At 53.8% G+C, this 22,022-nt stretch overlaps 1 protein-coding gene across 2 annotated transcripts in view; it reads left to right on the top strand.

Moving 5' to 3' along the window:
* Positions 1 to 2,172: 2,172 nt before the first annotated feature.
* crp (transcription factor cropped) overlaps positions 2,173 to 22,022 on the top strand; it is a 68,696-nt gene continuing 48,846 nt past the window's right edge. Inside the window, exons 1-2 of one of the 2 annotated variants that reach the window (XM_075689188.1) lie at positions 2,173 to 2,390; positions 14,087 to 14,255. In XM_075689188.1, the coding sequence (XP_075545303.1) occupies positions 2,302 to 2,390; positions 14,087 to 14,255 (258 nt within the window). In that variant the 5' untranslated portion in view covers positions 2,173 to 2,301. Of the gene's footprint in view, positions 2,391 to 13,606; positions 13,891 to 14,086; positions 14,256 to 22,022 lie in introns of those variants that run through there. The other variant, XM_075689189.1, reaches the window with a different exon arrangement.

The raw sequence follows: 22,022 nt of genomic DNA, 5'->3' as shown, positions 1-22,022 counted from the left end.
GTACCAAAGCGATAGAGTGAGAAAGCAGAACTGAATATCCTCCCCTCTCCCATATCCAACTTCCCCCACGCGCACGCTTCCATTTAGGTGAACAAATGCAACGCAAAACACGTACACTCGAACCAATGCAAAATCGTAAAGCCCGCCACAACATCGCGCTGAAAGCAGGCGCGTTGAGGTTCGGCATTTGCTGCGCTGCGAGTCCTTCCGGCGCGAGCGCCGAGGCCATCACTGCAAATCGTTATTCGTGCACTCTCGAGAAACGACAGCGCGTTATCTGAACCGCTGGCCGAGCCGAAGCCAATCCACAACAATAAGAGCGCAGCGGCGACAACAGCGCTATGTAGGTCGGCGCAACCATAAGCGGGAACAGGGAAAAACAATCAGGAGAACGAATGGGCGAGCGGGAGAAGACGGGAATAAAAGAGACCTCTCGTTTCTGGGGACGGAAGTTCCTTATCTTTCCTTTGCAGTTTGCTTCGCTGAGGCGGCGTTGCACCGGCCCCCCTCAAAAGACATCATCGCTCAGAAGAGGGGGTCGAACCACGCCGGGGACAAAGGCCGAGGGCCCAACTGCGTCGCTTTGTTCTGATCAGACGCGGAAGTAAGCCTCAAGGGTAGTGCATCTCAGTGTCAGAAAACTACCTGAAATTTTAATAACCCGCATGAAATTTTCCAGCTAAAAGATGTTACTAATAAGCTTGAACAACTTCTCCCTCCCCCTCCTCCACCCCACACACGTCCCCTCCGAAATAAGTTGCATCCTCATGCTACTGGTTTTCTGAATCAAATGATACAGGGATGTCGATCTGTACCGAAGAGGAAAGAGAGAACGAAGGAAAGGCTGGAGGGTCAGCCAGACGCCCGTCAGGTTCACTGCCACCAGGGCGAAATGATAGAATAATGAAAAGAGAGAATGAGGAGAAGGGAACATTATCAGATGAACATAGCAGCACGTGGGAATTAATTGGGAAATATCAGTCGGTGTTGTTACTGTCATCGAAGCGATAAAATACTGCGTCTGAAAGAACTGGATCAGCCAGCAAAGTGAAAGGCTCTTTGTTTGCATCAAAAGAAATAAGGAAAGGAAGAAAGTAAAGGGGGGGGGGGGATGGCTAGAACAACGTATGGCGTCAACTTCTCGAAAACATAAACAACCAGTATACCGTTGGCAGAAATTCAGACAGAAAATTTACTAGAGGTTCGAAGTTCCGGGACAAAGAGTACTGAGATTCAGATTCGCCGCGGAAGTTGAGAATGGCCCACGCCACGGCAAACGCATCGTCCTCGCGGTGAAGCCGAACCAACTCGTCCGCAGAATCCTTTCTTCCCTTCCGGCACACCTGCACAGAATACGAAGTCGCACTTCACGCCACATGGAACAGGCAAAGCAGCCCACGAGGTGAATAAGAACGGCGACCAAAGAAAGGAGAAGGCCCCAAGCGTCGGCAATCTCTCTACAGAAGCGAAGCGCGCCGCAAGTACGGCCTGGGGAGGAGTGAACGGCGAACGCAGGAAGGAGCAAATGAAAGAGAGGAGAGGCGAGCGAGAGGGACATAGCGCGAGGGAAAGAGAGGACGCGGAGAGGGAGAAAGAAATCATTTGAACAACGCAAAAACAGATGCGGCGGTTCCCGCCACTATTGATTGACGTAACGACTCTTCAGTCACGTGACTCTCCTCCTATTGGTCGGCCGGAATTCCCGACGTAGTAGCTTACTATAGAGAAAATGGAGTCAGAATTAAAAGAAACATTTGAGTTTATTGTTTAATACTAATGCAAAACTTCTTTAACAACGCAAGTACAGTTAGACATATGTGTTAAGCTCTATATAAAATTTCTACATTATTTTAAAAGAAGCATACTGCTTACAAAAGAAGAATGCTTTAATGGTGGTGTCAGTTCTCTCAAGACGGGGTCTCAGCTGAAAGCGTGTTCCTGCCAGCTCGACAGCTGATAGACATGCAAGGCAGCAAACGGAGTGCGCTCAAGAAAGTAGTTCTGCCGGTTTTGCAAAAATGCGTTGCTCACTTGACTATCTGTGCAAAGTAGCACGATTATCAATACTTATTTTGAGTATTTAGATGTTTTTTGCGGCAGTGTAGCGCTCTTCACGGATGTCGCATTTTTGCCGGGCCGCGGAAGGATACACACTCGCACGCCCGCCGCGTTTCCCGCCAAAGGTAGCCATTCGGTGAATCAAGCGGAGGCGCCTTTGTAAATAGCAGCGGCGGATTTTTCGATTTGGTGCGGGAGATCAACCAGATTACACCTGTTTTTGTGGATACGTGCTACCGGGTGATGGCGTTATACCATCGGAGCTCGGAAAAACGGCGGATATTCAACGATTTTCGTCGGCAAGAAGAAGAAGTGATCGGCAGCCTGGTCAGGTAAGGGTGTGACGTTTCTCCCGGCGCTCGGCGGTGCGCTTCTCGCGTGCTCGACGCCGCCACTCCCGGTTCCTCCAAGTTTCGCTGTGTTTTGGACGCTTCGCACGCGGCGGGCTTTTGCGTCGCTGCCACCTCTGATTCCACGATGTCGGGCGTCGCCGGCAAGCCAGCAGCTGTTTGCGCCGCGGCTCCGTCTTCGAAGCCAGCTGTTCGAACAAGCCTCCCTCGTGCACGTTGACGGTGCCGCTGACCGCCGTGGTCGTTCGATTGGCTGTGCGAAATCCTTCAGTTCACGTGCGTTTTTCCGCCACACTAATTTTGTGTAGCTATCATCCTAGGCAGTGCCGATATTTTTCAAAATTTGCGCGCTCAGCTGACGCTCCCGCCGTGGCCCTTTAAACGGGCGCGCCGGCTTGATCGTCGCAAGCGCCGTCGATGTTAGTGAATTATTGTTGCGAGTGGATTATTTTATTGTTTTGTATTTCGAGGGGCATGTTACTCCCCATTGCACGCTTTTTCCTGACGTATAACGTGTTTTCTGCACAACTGCGACCTTGCGAAGCAAGCGTGTGCCAGCTGCTGCACCACGTGGTGGACGCTTTGCACGAGGCCTCTCCTCCCTTGTGCCTCGTTTTGCGGTGCACTTCTCCGCAGCACTGTTGCCGCTTGTGCATGTTTCATAAAGCCCTCGCTGCGCCCGACTACGAGCCGCGTCCAGGCGCCGGCGGCCGCGTTAGGGGCGCGTTTTTTTCGAACTCGACGCGGAACCCAGCGCGCCGCCGCCGTCGGGCGCGACGCGGCTGGCTGGGGCCTTTGTGTGACTTGGCTTGGCTGGCGCGGCCAAGCGGCGGTGCGTGCATGCTGCTGCGTCGCTGCTGCTCGCCGACGCCGCCGGGTAATGGCGGCGCTGGTGTGGGCCGTCTTCCTCGCTGGCTCGCATCCAGGGAGCAGCAGCTGTGGACCGGCGACGCGCCCCCCCTCTTCCCCCGCTCTCCTTCCTCGCTCTCCGGTGGTCCCTTTCCGTCGCGTCAGTGCTTCCTTCACCCTCGTCCTCGCTCTTGCCCCGAATCAGCTGCGACGACGCGCCGCGGTGGCTTTTTATGGCGGCTCGGTCTGCCGGCCGGCCAGCCGGCGGTGCGTCCGGTCGGGCGGTTTTCGCGGGCTACGTATGGCGCGTCCCCCGTGCATCTGACGCCGCGCGGCCGTGTCTTGCGAGGCCTCCCGCATTTCGGAGGGCCCTGAGACCGTGCGAATGTTCGCGTGGCTGTCAGCTGATCGCCGTGTTCGGGCTTTCTTGCCGTTACGCCAGACAGCTGCCGTGTTCCGCTGTCTTGCCAACCTTGTAGCGCACTGAAAGATTAAAACCGACGCGGTTGGTGATGGTGTTAGTTGACGCCACGACTGTAACTGCCTTTTGTCCTTACAGTGTTGTTAACACAATAGCGTATTAACCTTGCTCCAGGCCCCCGGAGCGAGAATTGTGTGCTCGCTTCCCGCCGCTACTCAGACATGGTTGATAATTTGTGGTGCCATTGTTTTTCACACCAGCAAAAATATGAAAGCAACTACAGCTCTCATTTAACAACATGTGATGCTTGTGAACATTCCCAATTCTGGGTTATACTGAATTTCGAAATACCACTTCACGTAAGTGAATGTAAACAAACGTTTACGCATAAGTAACTGTTAGGGCTTGTACGGCCACTGTCGTAGCTCATGCATTTACAGAGAACTAAGTGGCGTATGACCACTACGAGAAGCATGGACTCAATACACGCCGTTGTTTGTATGTAACTGACCTCTCGCTCGCATCAAGGTCGATTTTATAATGTCTGCGTTTCCGAGTGCGCTCCTGCCTCACCTGTTCGAATTTTGCCGCGTGTCCTCAGAACGCGGCCCACTTGCTTGTAAGCAGCAGGTTATTTACTTTTTAGTCTTTTCTTTATTCCTTTCCTTTTTCTGCCTGGCCATTCTTTTTCCCGGTGTGTGCCTCGAGCGCTTAACCGGGACGAGTAGCAGACGGTCCCGTTCTACGCGTTACGTAACGTTCGTGGCAAGGAAATGGAACGCTGTTGCGGTGTAGGCCACTCAGGACGTTCTACGAGGAAGAGAGAAAGAAATAAAGAAATGTCATACGAATGTGGATCAAGGACGCCTCTTTTCCTTCTCTGAATGATAGCCGCTCTTCTCGAGAGGCACGCTTCGTGAGGAGAAGGAGACATTGGGAGAAGGTGATAAGGATTGCCGACATAGTGCGAACGCAGCGAGTGGCGCTGCTCGGGGGGAAACGCACGTGTGAGCTTAGTTGAGCTTCATGTGTCGAATTCGCCGTGTCGAAGGGATGTTTCTCTGCAAACCCGCGTGCTGACGTTATCTAGTCGTCACGGTTGCACTCCAGCATCCGCTCTTGCGGTTCTCGTAGTTGACGGCCTTGCTATTCTCCAGTTCTGTCTCTTTGTTCTCATTTTTTTCTGTGTACCTGCTGTTCTAGAGGCGTCATAAACGGTCCCAACAATTTGCACCGTGGAGTTTTCTTCTGCGCCCTAATTCCTTGGCTTGTAAAATGAGAGTTGGGGTGGCCCGGACAGACGGGAACGACGTAGTACAACTGCAATTGCAGCGTCTTAGTTGCAACTTTATAGTATTGAGGTACTGCGTCATAGATTTACGATTGCTCGAGCAAGTGTTTCAGCGCTGTGACACAAGGGTTTGTGGTACTCGTCGTAAAAGGCTAGGACGAGCATTTCGAAACAGCGATGATCTAAGGGTGCCCTCGTAACAAGCCGCGGATAGCCGCCGTTTTTCCCACCTGGGTTTCTTCTAAACACTTTGTCAGGATTCATGTGGTGTAGCAACTATGAATACGCGGTCCGCACATAGGTCAACGTCACAATTATGAGAACCGGCTCGTGAGAACCTGCGCCGTGAGCTACAATAAATGGGCATTGTTGGATTTACTGGTTTTCAAAATAAATGAGATTAGTCGACAACGAAGTTCACTTTAAGGGTGTTACTTCAGGGAAAACGAGGAACTGTCCAGAAATTTGTCGGTTCTGGAATATTCAGGATAAAGACGGGATTCTTGGCCCCAGTTGCTTTGCAGGGGGGGAATTTGGTACCAACAGTGGTCTCGGCCAAGCTATAGAGATATGCCGGTAGGAACCAAAGTTTTCAGCTGTTCCAATGCAATCCGCAAGTAATTGTTTCTTACTTTTTTTCTTTTCTCTTTTGCTGTTTTTGTGAGTGTGAGCATGGCCGGGTGGCTGGAATATTGTCAACACTTGATTCACTCATATCTGATAGTGCATCCAACCTGATTTACCGTGTACTTGTCCAAGTTGTTTAAAATGGTGGGCCAGCACAGTAACTCGTGTACCTCCATTGTCATAAGTTGTTGTTCTCGTTTCTTTTTTCTTTCATTTCCTTTTTTAAGGGACGGCCAGAAGGTCTTGGAAAAGTCGGTGAATTTGAAAGCACCAACGTAGCAGATCTGTTATTTCGCCTGTCTTGAGTAAGATCGCTTAGTGCAGCTTGTTCTCCCTTCGATAGGTCACCCCTTTTCGCGACGGGTGATTTGTCTCGTCGAAGTTGCGTCGGGACCTCTGCGGCCCCCCCGTAGAGAGGCGACAGTGCGTTCTCTTCTTTAACAAAGCAAGTGTGCTTCACAGCGGGCGGTCGTGACGTCACGAGCGTGCAGCCCACTGTTCGCAGTGTGACACAAACTATAGACGTTCGTGAGCGGCCTTTTTCGCTGTTGCAATTTGCGACACCGGTAATAAGGATAACACTTGACAGAAGAGCAAGCAGAAGGGCAGCCAGAAGGGCAAGCAGAACGGCTCATCAGTGCAGTGTGTTTCTGAGAATGGCGTCAGAAGGGTCGTGGCTTTCTCCGTTTCACCTTAGATAATTTCTGGAACGCTCGCGTCGCGCGTGCTGCACATAATACCGTTTTTTTTTCTGTTGATCTTTTAAAGCCTTAACAGTGTGCTTCTAGCTAGTTTACAGAGTGGTGTGTGGTGCTCTGCGCTCTATTTGCATATTTGCAATCTCTCCTGAATTTTCCTACAGTTTGTGAATTTGGGCTCGTGTTGTGATTTTACTAATGTTCGTCAAGTTTTAGGAAATGTGAAGGTTTCGTTCGTTGCTCTGCGAAGCCTCCGCTAGAAGTTTTCTGGTGGTGAAAGGACGCAAGAAAGGTAGTTGCTTCTAGCAAGTTTTACAAACAAGTTCCTGAAGCAAGCGACATTGGCAAGAACATAGTCACTGAAAAAGTCACCGTGGCATAAAAACAACGTGCTGCGTCTAAAGATCAATGATCGCTAAATAAAGCGCGTATCTGTCGCAAAACGTTCACAAAGTTGGCAGGTATGCATTTGTTCTTCGGACTTCTCGCAAGCACAAATGATAACAGCAATCGACGATGAATGGTGGACTAATTTATTAACATAGGGAGGGCGAGCAGTCATGAAACGTAAACGTATCCCAGAAAGGTAGCCTCGGATCTCAGCTGTTGCGATCTTTCCTTGAACAACACGGTAATCGTCTCGAGTGGATCGCCCGCAGAGGGGGTGGGCGAGATATTTGTCCGAGGCTGGCATTTCTTTAGTAGTTGCGGATAAGTGGTGGACAGGCCCTCGTCGCGCAAGGACGTTGCTGGGCGTTTCTCTCCCTCCGTGGTGGCGCAGACCGCTTCGTCGAACTACTAGTGGATTGTTGACTCTCCAGAAGGGGCCGAGCAGGTGAGAGTGAGATGCGCGCCCGCTGCGTCCCCACCTGCCGAGGGTGCCTGACGGGCCACTCGCTGATAAGTGCGTGCGAAACAACCATGACAGCCATCGCTCCTGCGGCAGCTGTCTCCATAGCCCGTGCCCTGCATTATTGCGTGGCATCGCAGGGCGCTGCAGCAGCTGTTCTGCGTGTAGCGTGGCTTTCAGCGGGCCCCCTTGGCTATGAATGCGCCGCTTGTAGGTTATCTGTGCCGAATGCAGCGTAAAATATTCTCCCAGTCTCCAATAGGCGATTTCATTTCGTGCTGCAGTTCCCTCTGGATCGTTTGTGAATGAATAATGTCTGTCTTTTGTCCTTGGTTTTCTATCTTTCTTCCTTTAATTCTTTCTTTTTTTCTCTCTCTCTCATCACCACGTGGCTAACCCATGCAGTTCGCGCTATACGCGAATGAATTGAAGACTGCTGAGCGCCGCGACACGGTTAGCATTTGAACACGGTCATTGAAGTTTGTGACTGGCTGTACAATCAGTAGGAGTGTGATACATGTAGTTTGCCACGATATCGCTTCGGATTTTCGAAACGGTGAAATTATGCCCTTGGCGCTGCTTTGCTTGCAGCATTAGCGCTGGCTTTTCGTGCGGCGGGTGAGCTGGGCTCGCATATAATTTGTTAATGCGGCTTATGGTTCTCATTGCAGTCGGATCGCGGGCTTTGCGGAGGGGTTGAAGTGGGCCTATCTAATGCTTCGAACTTACGAGCTGCGATGCCGTCGGTTGGTGTTTCCTGTGCAGTCCGTCAGCGACTTCGCCGTCTTGATAGCTCTTCGTTCCACCGGATGTTCTGTCCGCGTCTTGAATGTCGAGTATTTGGAACGGCTTCGATGTGGGTCGCGTTTATTTGGCTCCCGGCGTAGAAGAGGTCACGCACGTCTACGCCTTCCGGATCCTACGACACGTTTGTTTCTCTATAAAGAAAACCGCACGGTACCGTGAGAATGCATGACATCGCGATAGATGCGGCTCATTGTCGAATGCTTATGTTTTGTGGTAATGTGCTGTTGCGCCATCGGCAGGAAGGGATGAAAACGAGGGCCACTGTAGGAACGGTTGGCTTCTGCCTGTACGGTGCTTGCAGGTCGATACTTCAGCGTAGTAATCTTGTGACAGCAGTACCCTTGTATAACAACCTGGATACCGACGCCCAGTGCCAGCAGTCGTGTACAGTATCTCGAGGAGTATAGCCAGAGGCGGCTTGAAGACGTAGAGGTTCGGTGCACTGCCTTGCACGTGGCGACGCGAGGTATGCTTATAAAATGCACTGCACATGTGCCAAGAGTCCGTGTACGGTGGTAGTTGTCCTCGTAGGCCTTGCTTGAGTAGCGAATTTGTTCGTTGCAGCTGGTCCATACGATTGTAGCGCCTCATGCCCGTGTTCTTCTGGGTTTCGGTGTACTTCGGTGGCCCACGTAGCTCTTGCGTCATTGTCGCCGACAATTGTTGCTGCACGAGACCAAGGCGTCGTCGACTGTCGAGCCGGCGCTGGCGTGTTTCGACGGCGATCTAATTGCGGTGGCGTTGGCTGTCGATCGGCCCCGATACGGCTGCACGTCGCAACGCGCGAGGAACGTGAATTAATTGGCCGCGCACTGAGGTAAACTCGCGAAATGTCCGTTCGTCGCGGACAACGCAAGGGACGACACGATTTGGGATGGATGAAAATTCACGTGCGTGTTGCGGCTTCCCGCGCTTCCGTTGCGTGTATTTTAAAAGGAGACATTAAATTTGAACGTTGAGGTGTGTTAGTAAATTGCGCTCGTGCAGTAGCAAAGCTTGTTGCTTGTACCTCCTTTATTATCTTCTGTCTCGATATTTGCTGCGGTGGTGCGCTGAAGGTGCAGCACGCCTATGGGCAGGTTCTCGCGCCTGCCGTGTAATATAATATGTATGGCTGCTGCTGTTTCTTGGCAAACGGCAAAAGGAAGAAAATACGCATCAAGAGGAGGTTCCTACACAAAGGATTTCGAAAGCGGCCGTGACCGGCTGTCTCGTTGTTTCTTTTCTTAGGTCATCCCGGGACCATTCCGTCTCTCGGTCCTCCCCCTCTCCGCTCTGCCCCGCGACTCGGGATATCGTTTCCCTCCTCCAACCACGGCGAGCATTAGCGGGCCGCCGCCGAGGCCGCAGTGAGAGCGAATGATGGCCCGTGCCTACCTGCCTACCGGGCCTTGTATACTGCGCGCGTGTCTGCCGACGCTCTCGGCGCATGTTTTCTTTCGTTACTTTTATTTTGCGCGTTCCATATTTCATTTTGTTGTCCTTTGCCGAGTTTCCGTGAATGTCGTGACGATTGCCGTGAGCCGGCGAGTGTGTTTCTTTCTTCGGCGTCGTAGACGACCGCGACGACTGCGATATTGTGAGCCAGGAAAGAAGATGCGGGTTGTTGTTGCTATATTCCACCCGTTGCTCTTCTTTTTCGAGCAACGTCGTGCGCAAGATTTCTATTGGTGGACAGGAAATCAGCCCGGCTCTGGGAGAGGGAGAGCGACGCGGCGGAATTTGTGCGGTTTCGTTTTTGTCGCCGTCTTTTCGGCGCAGCTTTCGCTCCGGCGCGCGCGCGCGCCCGCTTGGGGCCGGCTGGGGCCATGTCTTCTCTCGACGCTTGCGTTTTCGGCGTCGGTCACGACGACCCGTGGTCCGAGGAAAGAAGCACCCCCCCCCCCCCTTCCTCACCCTCAGGCTTCGGTTGGTTGTGCGGCGAGTGGATACTGCTGTTGCGTCTGCTCCGGCGCGCCTCGCGTGTTGGGGGGGTTCTTCGGTGGCTGCCGGACGTTAACCGCCCGGGCAGCTTCGTCGTCTTCGTGTCCGCGCCGTGCGCCTGGGTCATTGTTTGCGTCGCCGTTACACTTTATTTCTTCCTCCTCCTGGTCGCGGAGCTAGGAGCGACGGTGAATTATGAGAGAACGTGAGAGAGACAGGGGGGGGGGGGGGAGGCGTGCGTGCTCTGTCTTTCTTGCGTGGCCGGAAGTTTTCGTGACTGCGTTATGAATTCGGCGACGATCCGACGAGCGGAGGCAGCAGCAGCAGCGACACCCATGGCATTCATACACAAATACGCGCTTGCGCACGCTGGCTGGCTTCGCGTCAATCTGTGCCTTCCCCGCCTAGGCTCTCGCAACTTTTTTTTTTTCTTTCTATCTTTCTCGTTTCTCTGGCGCGTTTGCCTTCAAAGCGCGGCCCACGCGTCTGGCGACGACTCTGCTACGGTTTTCTCTCCCCACGTCGCCGCCGTATACCGAGCGTGGCAGAGAGAGCGTGAGTGACTTTTCATTGCCATTGGTGGTGTGGTCGCGGTGCTGGTTTGCGTGTAACGTCGTGACCTTGCGCGCACGGCGTGCCTCGTATATTGGGACTCGTCATTTTTCTTCTTTTGCCCCCCCCCCCCCTCTCTCTCCGTCGTGCTCTTTCGAGGCACACTGGGAGGGGGTCGTCGTTCGCGCTTGCACGCGCGGGCAGCACGTGAGCGTGGCGACGCGGACCCATGCTTTACCGACGCGCCGCGAGGCCGCCTCGGATGATCTTGTCACGGAGTGGCGACGCGACGGACGTGAGACGCGAAGCCGCACCGCGCGCGCGCTCTTTTATGTATTGTGCTGACGCGCTTTCTATCTATATCCATTTCTTTCTTTTTTTGTCTTCGTGCGCGTTGTGCGACGCGTTCTCTGGATTGCTGCGCGTCGTGGTCGACTGTGTACGCGCGCTCTTGCGTCGCAGATGTCGCTGCGGAAACGCGAATGACCGCAGCGAGTGCCGGATTTAGTCTGCCTTTCTTCCTTTTTTCTCAGAAGGCGGCAGTCGGTGTGCACGGCGACAATTGTTCCGTTCAGCGTGACAAATCGAATAGCGGATGTTCGCGCTCCTGAGTGCGTGGTGTGTGTATGTTTGCACAATATTGTGGCGGACAATCACTATACCTCGAGAAGAAAACGAACGCGCGATTTTTTTTTATTATTTTTTCGGATGACGGCGACAGCGGCGCTGGGATGTACCGCACTTGTCGTCGGCGCTCGCTTTGTTCTTTCGCTTCCGAAAGGTCTTGCAAGTGAGACAATAGAGTCTTTCTTTTTCTTCCTGTCTTCTTTTTTGTTTATATTGAGGTGGAAGGTAAGTTGTACTACAGGTATAACGTGAAAAAGAAATTGGCCCCCACAGCGCAGCTTTGTATTTCACGAACGGTTCGTCGTAGTCCAGGGATCGAACCCGGTACCACTGTATTTCTTGGGCTGTCAATATATTCCGTCACTCGGCCGAATTATTCGGCAACTGGAAGCGTGGGAACGCTGTATATGGCAAATCAGTTGTGCGGATTTGCCGTACACGGCCGTGACGCGTTGTGAAACGTTTGCGTCGCTCCGTGTGTGTTTCTGCTGCGAAGCCACTATTTTGCCGAAATGCATGCAGAGGGCGTGTATTTGGAAGTTTAAATGCTGATCTTTGTCGGCGTACCTATAGCTATGCCTCCTTCGTGCGATTTCTCGGCTATGTAAGGTCAGTGCGCAGTTGTCAGCGAGTACAACTGACGATGTACACCTGACGACTGACGAAGTATACTTAAACATTTGCGCGTATCTCTGAATAAAATGTCACGTGTTAACTTACTGCTGCTGCCTACCGGAAAGCGGAGTGGGGCAGATAGATCCACTAACTTTAGGCGCGGGGCCAGGTTATAAACGGTTCGCCATAGCAGCGTCTTTAACCGCTGCGTCGGCCGCAGGAAGCGAGCCTTGCGTAGCTAAGTGCCGGATATTTGCAGCAAACTCAAGTCTAGACGCTTACCTCAGCGTGCAGAGATGGGGGGGGGGGGGGGGGGAGCCTGCGCTCGACGTTCCGTTGATTCAGCAGGAGTTACAGGTCAGGCTCTGGGAGGGTGAACCGGAGGGGAAGAGGCGACTCAGCCCCCTCATCTTTGAATCCGTCCAGTAGCAAACTTCAGCTCTCCGTGCCCTTGACCTGTCGGCGCCTCGCTGCTCGTGTCGGTAAACACGCGACCGGCGCCTGAACATTGTCGCTGCATTGCACGTGGCGCGACGCGAAGTAGTTCCGCCGAGAAGCGTGAAACTTCCTCGCGCGCGTGTGACGCCAGCGTCGGTCCCCTTTTTTTGCGCTATACGTAACCGCCGCCTGCTGTGGGAAACTTGCTCGTGCTATTGCGGGCGGACCAAGCGACGGCGAATGGTATCGTGCGACCCGGCTCGTTGCGCTGAACTTGTTGGGACTCGGAACATCGTCCTAAATAACGGAAGGATTTGGCATTGTATTTCTGGGGTCACCGTGTACGCGATGTGTGTGTCCTGCGCATGATCAGCTCGCATTACCTAGTCTGCTAGAATCTAGTTCCTGACAACAGATGCAGTCATTCATTCATACACTTGGCTCAGCGTTTCCGAAGCAGCACTAGGTCTATGAGAGACGGCGTAACGAAATGCTGCGGATTCTCATTTTGACCGTTTGGGCGCCTGCACCGTGCAGAAATAGCCGTTTCCGTTAGCGTTCTTCCTTTTTTTTCTTTTTCACGGTCGGCAATCGAACCCGCGTCCCTGCAGACGCAGCACCAGAACACCGCTTCGGTGGGTCGTAACAGTGGAAAACAGTATAGCAGCAACGCAGTGCTGTATCTCCGGTGAATAAGCGCCCCTGATTTCTCGTGACAGGCGGGAGAGTTTCTTCGAAACTGGATTCCTAAGTGCCACCGGCAGCGGTATCACCGCAGCGCGTTCGCACGCAGTGCGTGGCGTTTTGGACTTAGTAATAGGTCACGAATGAAGCTACTCTTGAGAACTCCATAACGACACCTGTCGCCAATATTGTTTTTTTTTTTTTCTTGCCAGCTACTACAGGAAGGTAGCACTGGCGTGTACTTACTTGCCTTGCATGCCTCAGCAAGCCGCAGTTTATTCGGTCTGCTGCTTGTGCAACGCTGTATGCGCCTTCGTTATCACAGTGTAGACAAACACCACTTCAGTACTGGGCGACGTGCAGCTGCCAGTGCCGAAACGCTGGGCATGTTAGTGCAAACATTTTTCTCGCTGCTGTGCCCGGCGTCTTCCGCTTTTGGGCACTTGTTGCGTTGTTAGCACCTCATCCACGATATTGATGCGTTGGTGCGCTTTCTAAGAGGAAGATACCGTATTGTGCCACTTCCTGCGTTGTGCGGTTACTAGAAACGCGGCATATATAGGGCCTACAGCATGTTCTGACGCACCTGGCAGACCTCTCTACTCCGTTCTCGCCCGGTCACTCGTTTTTTCTCGCCGCCGTTCCAAACGCTGGCCCGCGTGCGACCCGACCCGTGCGTTCGGCTCGAAGCCAAAAAAGGCACGCGTTTCTAACGCGTGGGGTGCCGTGGCTCGTGGTGATTATTGGCTCTCTCCTCCTGCTCGCGCCTCCCCTTCTCGTCTCCCTTGTCGTACACGATGACTTCTTTTGTTTTGCCCACTCGTGCTCGGTGCGAGCTCCGACGGCGCGTGCCCGAGGAGATGCGTGCCGGCGGTCAGGTGACACCGTCTTTCTTCGAGCGGCCGTTGAAGTGTAGACGCCGTTCCTTTTGCGTTTGCATCGCCTTTTCTTTGATCCACTGCGACGGTGTTGGAGAAACTGCCTCTCGGTGGGTGGCGTTTGTCGAGAGTGCGTGCGATTGGCGAAGATTCGTCCGAGATGACCGGAACCCGTCGCCCGAGTCAAGTCCCGAGAAGAGACAACCGCCGTGCTAACAAAGCGTGAGTCTCTCGCTAGGTTGATCAGCTGTAGATGCCTGTCAGCGGCCATGGAATGTTCGGCGATAGGCCTGACGGCGGCCATTTTTCGCTGCTCTTGTCCGAATGTGATGCCGCGTAGAGCGGTTACGTTGGTTGCGTAGTTTTATCGCGTCTAGTGTCTAACGAGCTTGTTCTTTCTTTCTTTTTTCGTTCGCAGCCGGCTCAGCAACCGCCCGACGAGTCCCAAAACGCAGATGGAGCAGGAGAAGAGGATCCGGCGCGAGATCGCCAACAGCAACGAGCGCAGGCGCATGCAGAGCATCAATGCCGGTTTTCAGTCGCTGCGGACACTTCTGCCGCACCACGACGGCGAGAAGCTCTCCAAGGTGAGCCTGCCGGTCCCGCCTTTTTTTTTTTTTTTTCTCCCTCTTCTTCGCTACTCTGTCGCTTCAGGCGTTTCGCCTGTTTCTTGCGGCGGCTCCCTGACAGGTGTCGCGTGCACCTGGCTCTACCACCAGGGGGCATCGGACCTCTCAGCGTTGTCGAAGTGCTACCCCCCTCCTCCCCTCCCTTCTTCCTCGTGTTCTTTTCCCGTTTCCACGGTCGCTCGCGCATCTTCGGACGAACGCCCGCCTGCCTCGTGCAGCGAGTTACCGGGTGGAGGCGAGGAAACAGCTGCTACTTGTTATGCGAAGACGAATTGGGAGCGTCGGTCTTTTCGTAGCGGGCAGTCAGTCGTGCGAGGTGGAGTGAGGTGGAAAGGGGATTCCCTTTGGCCATTCATCATTCAGTTTCTTCAGTTTATTATATCGACGTCGTAGAATAATGTGCACGACGCCATTGTCTATTGAGAAATAAGACTCGAGCTGGGGCGAACGCATGCGTGCCTCCTTTTTTTTTTCTTTTTTTTTTCGTTTCGCGCCTTTGAAATGGCCGCAGTGGAACCCGCGAGCAACTGTGGGATAGCTCAGGTAAACGTCGTTGTGCGTTTTTTGCAGTACTCACTTGCAAGCGGGCCACTCTGTGTACTATAGATCGCAGGAAACCTTTGCAGCGCGAAGGGTGCGTCTTTCCCCTTTCTGCGTGCTGCGTCCCTTTCTCACTTCTGTTACGTCTCCCTGACGTTACGCTTTGCAAAAAGTTCCGCGTGCACGTAACCTCATTAGCGCAGGTCGCTGTAGTGGTTTCTCCTTCATCCCACTCCTCAGAGAAGCGAGACAAGTGCGTAACTCGCGAGTTCCCGCCAGAGGTGCTGGCAGTGCCGTCCGCAGACGACGACGGACGCATTCTCGCGAGGCAGCATGCGTGACGGGCGGCTCGGATCGATGACGTAATGCGCGCACCGAGACGGACCCGGGAAAACGAACGCTGACGGCGACCAGACGCGGCGGCGGTGGCGTTTTCGGCGCGGCTTCTCCGCCGCCGGGGCGGATGGATGGAGAAAAGGGGCGGCGGCCCTTCCGATATCCGGCACTTGAAGGAAAAGTTTCGCCGCAGCCGCCGGCCTGGCCGGCCGGTCGTTCGCCTCTGCTCCGGGGCCGCCATCTTTGGGTAACCGGAGGCACCGAAAACGCGCCGTCTGCGGAGACAAAGAACGAGAGGACGAGAGAAGGCGGCCGGAGCGCGGGAATAATAATAAAAGTAAAACAGAAAATAGTCTCTCCGGATCGACAGGATAGAACGGGGAAGCGGGAGATGAGGGGGTGAGTGGGGGCGGCGGGCGGCCGTCTCGCCGCCGTGCGAGACGGCGTACCACGTGACGTCGTGACGTTGCAGGGACGTCCGGGCTTGCCGCTCCTCGGGCAGCGGCGGCGGTGGGATGACGCGTGGAAGAGGGTGGAGGGAATGAGGTGGGAAAGGGGGTTAGTCGCCGGCATCGGTTGCCATGGCAGCCGGAACGCCCAAATACAGGGTGCCGGCCGCGACCGTGTTGGCGGGGGTCTCGGATCGATGCACCTTTCCCTTCGGAAACTGGCGCTCTCTCCTCCTCTTCCTACTTCCTTGCCAGCATTTATTGCTTCGCTTTCCGAAAGCATCCGCCGTCTCCTGCTGCTTTGCAGCAGAGCCGGCACTGCCGCCGAGGGATTCTTTTTCATTTTTGTATTCTTGCTGCAGGAAGGGTTGTGCGCGTCTCCCGGTAGTCATTGTCCACGTCTTTCAGTGCTCTTTTTAACGCGTTCAAGCATCCCCTCTCTCACTGCTCTCATTTTTTTTTCGTTTGTCTTGCACTCCGTTATTACGTTATACTGCACCTTACTTTCGCTCGCTGCTCGTTTCTCTCCCACGAAGGTGAGGGGATGTTTTGTTTCGTTTGTCCAGTAGCAAGGCCCCCCGTCGGGTGCCGTAAGCCTCCCTCTTGCGCAGTCTCGTCGCTCCCGTGTTCGCACTGCGGGACCGGTCCAGCAGCGTAGGTTACGTAAGGGCGCGGCACGTCTGCTTGGTGCTAGACACCGCGGAAGCCCGGTGATGTGGGCGGTGGGCTGTCTTTCAGAGGTTTTTGTTTTTATTCGCTGGGGGCTTTTGCAGCCACTCACGTATCCAGCTGTCGCTTCGTTTTAGCACGTTCCTTTATTGTCATGCATCTATTTCTTATTATTATTGTTGTTTTGCACCTTGCGTTTGAGAGTGTGTTGCAGGAAACTATCACGATGTGTGGCTCTAGCGAAGTCGCTTCGCCGTAATCGCGGAAGATGCGCCTTACGCGGGAGGTTTTTTTTTTTTTTTCTTTCTCTGCAGGCTACCTGCTTTCTCTGCGACGGACTGATAGGTACCGGAGCTCTTGAAGGAAATTGCGTTGTGCGAATCGGCTTTCCATTATCGTTCATTCTAGCGAGTTGTGGTGGAAGGCAGTTCGGGAGTCGACCTCGCGCTGCACACTCTCATTGACCTCTCTTGAAACTGGCACCGCAGTACTCTCAATAACGAGCAGTGTAAATGGCGCTGAGCTTGCCAAGGCAGCTTGCTATTACAGTGCTTGATATACTGGCCGTTAATGGTTAGACCTCCTGTCTGGGTGGCATCCCTTCCCCTTTTTTATGTGTTTGACGGGTGCATTGACCAAAGTTCGCTAGCGGCCTTCAGCCATTGATCAAGCCTTCGCCCTTTCCTATACCTCGTATAAGTGATGTGCCTCGAAAACGCGGTCGTATTGTTTGTGTGACTTACACTAAAGCGATCCTCGCATCACTGTGCCTACCGTCACCTGCGGACTCGTCTTACCCGCGTCCAACCATTGAATTCATAATACGAGGGCGTACTGTGTAGAGCTTTACTAGATGTAACTCAGGCGCTGGTGTCTACGGTGCCTGCAAATATGGTGGCTCAGCCAGCGTGGGAATGTTGGCGCCAAATACGCATATAAGCACCGCTACGCCTCACTCCGCCTCACCCCTGGAGGAGGAGCCTGTCGGGCTTCGAAACGACGGGGATATTTAAAATAAATTTTTGTTTTGTTGGAGAGTTCCTTCTCTTTAATTCAGTTGTCCCCAACTAGGCAGTTATCTGCCGTATGTTTACCTTTGGTGGTGTTGTGGGTAGTACATGGATTTGTTCTAAGCTTCGACCTCGTGGCTTCGACGGCTTTGTCACTTCGCTAATTGTCGTTTTCAGACAGTTGCGTTTGTTTTAAATTGCGCTTTAATGCAACAGTTCCCAGTGAATGTGCGTGTCCACACATCCTTATCGGCTCGCTCTGTTCGGAAAAGTATGATTGCCTGGGAATTTAGGAAGATAAAGCGTTATAAATAACGCCGCAAAAGCGTCTGAAACAGTGAGCGTGATTAGGCAGATACATGGGGGGGTCACTACCTGTCATCGCCATTATATAGCTAAACAATGGTAGCGCCAGAGTTTCCTCTAGTAAGCTTTCTAGGAAACTCCGCGGAATAAATAAAGCGTCAGGGCTTGGTGTGTGGACGTTTCTTTTCTTCTTTTTTTTCCCCGAAGCCACGTAAGATCGATTCCCTAAGCCCGCCCTCCCGACAAAGATGGAGTTCTCCCGAAAAGCTGCCGCTGCCTTATAACAACAAGTGCCGAGTGTGGAGATGCGCAGCGCATGCGGCTTGCCAAGAATGCTGCTGCTGCTGCTTCGTCCGAACCCTGCGCCCGATCGACGACGCTTGTCTTTTCCTTGCTTTTGTGGGCTTTCCTTCCCGATCGCGGTTGTGCGTATCCGTGATGGGAGCGATTGCGTCGCGAATTTCGCGACAGTAATCGCCGCTCTTGCAGTGTAAGTGCGTGCCGGCAATACGAGAAGTATTCTACGCGTTTTCGCGCGTTTAATTTGCACGGGAACGATGGAGACGAACACAGCTTGTTACACGAAGCTGATGTGCATCAACTGGCCCGACAGTGTTGTGTGGCTGCTTCCTAAATTGCTCTATTCCATTGCCCCCTTCCCTTTAAAGAGGGATAAAGTTTTTCATCATCATCATCGTCGTCATCATCATCATAAATTGCGCGTAATTGTGCAAAGCAGAACCTTTCTCATTAGGAATGCAAATATAGCAACGCACACGCGTGGCGCGCGCTCCCGTAACGCGTTCCCGTAACGCGTTCCCTGTTGCTTCACTGCGAGGCACATTGAAGCTTACGCAACTCACTCGGTTAGGCTGACAGCGCGACCGTTGGTGTGTAAAAGGGCCGAATATAGTCCGACGTAGCGTGAGCGCGCGCTCACACGTTGTCAGGTTGGCGAGAACAGCAGCGTTTATAGCTCGACGCAAATGACTCAGCTAACGTGACCGGACGCGGCCAAACGCAACGCGTCCGGCGTCGAGCGACGCTCCCCCGCGCGCCGGTAACGTCGGACTATAAACGCGCCTTTGGATTTGTAACGCGATGATGGAGACGTTGGTGACATATTCGCGAGTAAAGCGCAACTGTGTTGACAGCGTTGCGGAGTTCATTTCTGTCTTATCGCTTTTACTTCTTTTTTTTTTTTTTTTTTTTTTTTTGCGCTCGGGGGGCCGCCGCCTTGCGGAGACGGCCGCTGCTGCGGCTTCTGAGCTCGCGCGTTCGCGATCCCGGGGCGTCGTCTGCTCGTGTTTTGTGGCGGCAGAAGTAGCGGCGTTGCTGGCGTCCGACGTGCGGGCGCCTGCGCGCACATGTTCGTCGTCGTCTTCGCCCGTGGCCCGAACCCAGGCTTTCCGCCTTGTTGCTGATGTTCGAGGCGACAGATGGCTCCTCCTCTCCATGCTTAGTGCACGCTGCTTGGCGGCACGCGTGATCGGAGGACGCGTGCGAACTGTTTTCTTTATTCTGCTGCTTGTTTAGGTGGCCTTTTAGGTTTAGGTTTTAGGTTGTTTTTTAGGTACCTTAGGTTGCCTACACGCTATACGTTCACTGGCGTTCTCGCGTGACCGGATCGGCGAAAGATGGCGAGAGTATTTCCATGTGGAAGAGGAGCAGCCTGTGTCGCACTCGTGAGTGATGGTGAAGAATTGCGTTCCCTCCGCTGCTACAATGCCTAGCAGCTGTCGGCCAGAAACGGGGCTGTCGCGCGATCGCGAATGCTGCAGGCAGGCGCGATAAGGGGCGGCCGCGTTCCGTAGCGATTTCGTTTGCTCTCGGTGTGTGTAGGGATAGAATTTTCGCCGCGCGTCGTCGTTGCCGTGCTGCGGGGTCGAGTGAAGAAACTGGTTATCAGCATCAGCAGGGCATCCCAAATGAGCCGAACTACAGGACAAATGCCGCCCCTTATGCTCCAGAGGAAACCCCCAGTCTAGTGTCAACACTAGACCGACCATTCATTGAATGGCCGCACGTCAGTTGTTATATATAACCTACCGTGTTGCTGCACCGCCGATATCCTTTTTTTTTTTTCCGCGCGTCACATCATTCGCCACACTTCCACCTCTCAATCAGAAATAAAACTACTCGCGTTTGATCCGTAACTGATACTGCTGCTTTCCTTGCTTTTCCAACGTCGCGCTGACCAGCTGTATCACATCGCTCTGTGACCCAGCTGTACTTGCGGTTCCATCGTTGTTAGAATCCCACTTTGGACAGGAGGAGCCGGAAGGAAACAGCCTTGGTTTGTCCTTTGTTACGGTTTTAACTCGTTCATCGCGCACTGTCGTCAGCTCGTTCCCTCTGCATAAAGGTTCCGCGCATTCGGTGAAACCCGCCCCGTGCCAGTCAGTCTCACTCAGCACCTTTCCCATTGCCTCCGGCGTGCTCGCAGCGGGGGCGAGGTTGGGGGGGGGGGGTATGTGCTTCCGTCACGTCTTGCGGAAAACCTAGTTGCGCGGAGTGCTGACTCGTCGTACGCCATCACCCGCACGCAGCTCGCGTAGTGATTCGTTTTTTGCGCACCCGAGTTCACGGGTTTCGCTCGGCGCCTGGCTCGATCGGGCGGCATATTTCGAGGTGCAGCGCGTTAACCCGGTTATTTTCCTCTATCACGAGTGGCGTTATTATCGCGTCAGCCAGCACCTGCACCTGTATCGTTGCGCCGCCTCTTCTTTGATATATTGAAGATGCGACTCTTTGGATACCTCCCAGAGGCATCGCCAACGGTGGCCCGGGTTCTTCCATAGAGGCACTCAAGAGCATAGCTGCCGTAGATTCGAGGACACACACAGAGGAAAATATCTATCGATAGAAGTATGACGTACAATGGCGCAGGCGATTGCTCTGACCTCCTCGTTTTGCGCTGTTCTGCAGAGAGAGAGAGTAGGCGTACGGGCGATGGTATACGCGTTCGTGGGCTTGGATTTTGCAGAAGCACAGTTGTTGGAGGTTGCAGTCTCACTTGTGAGTCGTGACCCAACGTGGCGGCAGGGCCAGGTTTGGCTCACCGGTTCTGGGCTCCCAAAGGTAAACCACATCGGGCGCGTTCCCGGCCTACTTATATCATATAGCGTCGCCCGACCGTCGGTGCCTCTGTTTCACTTGGTGCGACAGCCACGAGACGCAGTTCCATTGGGCGTCTGCTCCTTTGCTATCAAACTCGGACCAAAATTTCAGCGATGTAAGTCGCGCAGGGTGTAGGGAACGCGCGGACGCCGCACCGAAAACACGTGCGGAGACACAGTCAGTTTGGTTTTGCCACTTCACTTAACGGGCTGTGAATGGCCGCGAGGGAGAGAGTTTTCATCGCAGAGGTTGCATGGTGACCTTGAAATTCCTTCTTTCGGTCTCCCGAGCGGCGTGCGTGGAATCCCGCGCAGCGGTACTTACAAGGGCACAGAAGAAGAAGCAAAAACCTCGCTAATTTCGGCCGCCTCCCGAGTTTTTCTTGCCCGTCCTGAACGGGGGAAGGCGCTATGCAGCCCTCGTTACGAAACCCCCTTCTTTCCTGCCCGCTTGAGAACCTAACCTCTTCTGGGATCAGAGGCGGAGGGGCAAACGCGAGACCTCCTTCCCACCCCGTTTTCATCTACCGTGTTACTTCCTTTGCAGAGAGACCATTTTTCTCGCGAGCTTTGTTCTCTCTCCGCGACCGAAGTGCGGAAATGAAGGTTTTTCGCGGCATGTCTTAGGTGGGCGGCTTGTGTTAGTTTTTTTTTTTTTCTTCCCGCCGTCCTCCTCTCTCAATCACTGTCTATTCTGCGCTGTCCTCCGGCGTTCCCGGCATTTCAACTTCTGAGTAAGCCCCAGCCGCCGCCGGCTCCTTTGACTGCGTTCCTCGAAGTGGGGAGTATAGGGGTGCGGGGGGGCGGAATGCGCGAACTTGTAGGCGCCCGCGGTCCTTTTTCCTGTGGATCTGAGGGCGAGAGAGAGAGAGAGAGAGAGAGCATTGCGGCGAAGAGAGAGACTCGAAGGATGAAGCAGACGAGGCGGAGGAAGGAGCTGGAGGCAGAGATGTCGGAGGGGCCCCCGAATGCCGGTGCAAACAGTCCGTCCGTCCCGACAAATATAGAGCAGCATCTCGGGGAGGCACAGAGGGGGGGGGGGGTGGAACGCGCGATGCTGCTCTAGGACGACGGACCTCTTCGTCCTCCGCCACGATGAGGCGTGAAGACGGTCGCCTGTCCCCCTGCGTGCCGCCCTGCCTGGATGCTGTGTGTTTGTTCCGTTCTCTTCCCGTCCGGCACGCTACTCCATTCGGGACTGCGTTGTTTGGCTGCGCGGACAGGCGCTTTCTTTCTTTTTTTTTTTCCCTCTCTACAGACCAGTTGCCCCCGTCGCTGGCAAGAAAGGGAGAGAGA

The sequence above is a fragment of the Dermacentor variabilis genome, chromosome 4 (assembly GCF_050947875.1).
Source record: "Dermacentor variabilis isolate Ectoservices chromosome 4, ASM5094787v1, whole genome shotgun sequence".
Taxonomy (NCBI): domain Eukaryota; kingdom Metazoa; phylum Arthropoda; class Arachnida; order Ixodida; family Ixodidae; genus Dermacentor; species Dermacentor variabilis.
The sequence above is the reverse complement of the archived record's forward strand: the minus strand, read 5'-3'. Positions and strand labels throughout refer to the sequence as shown.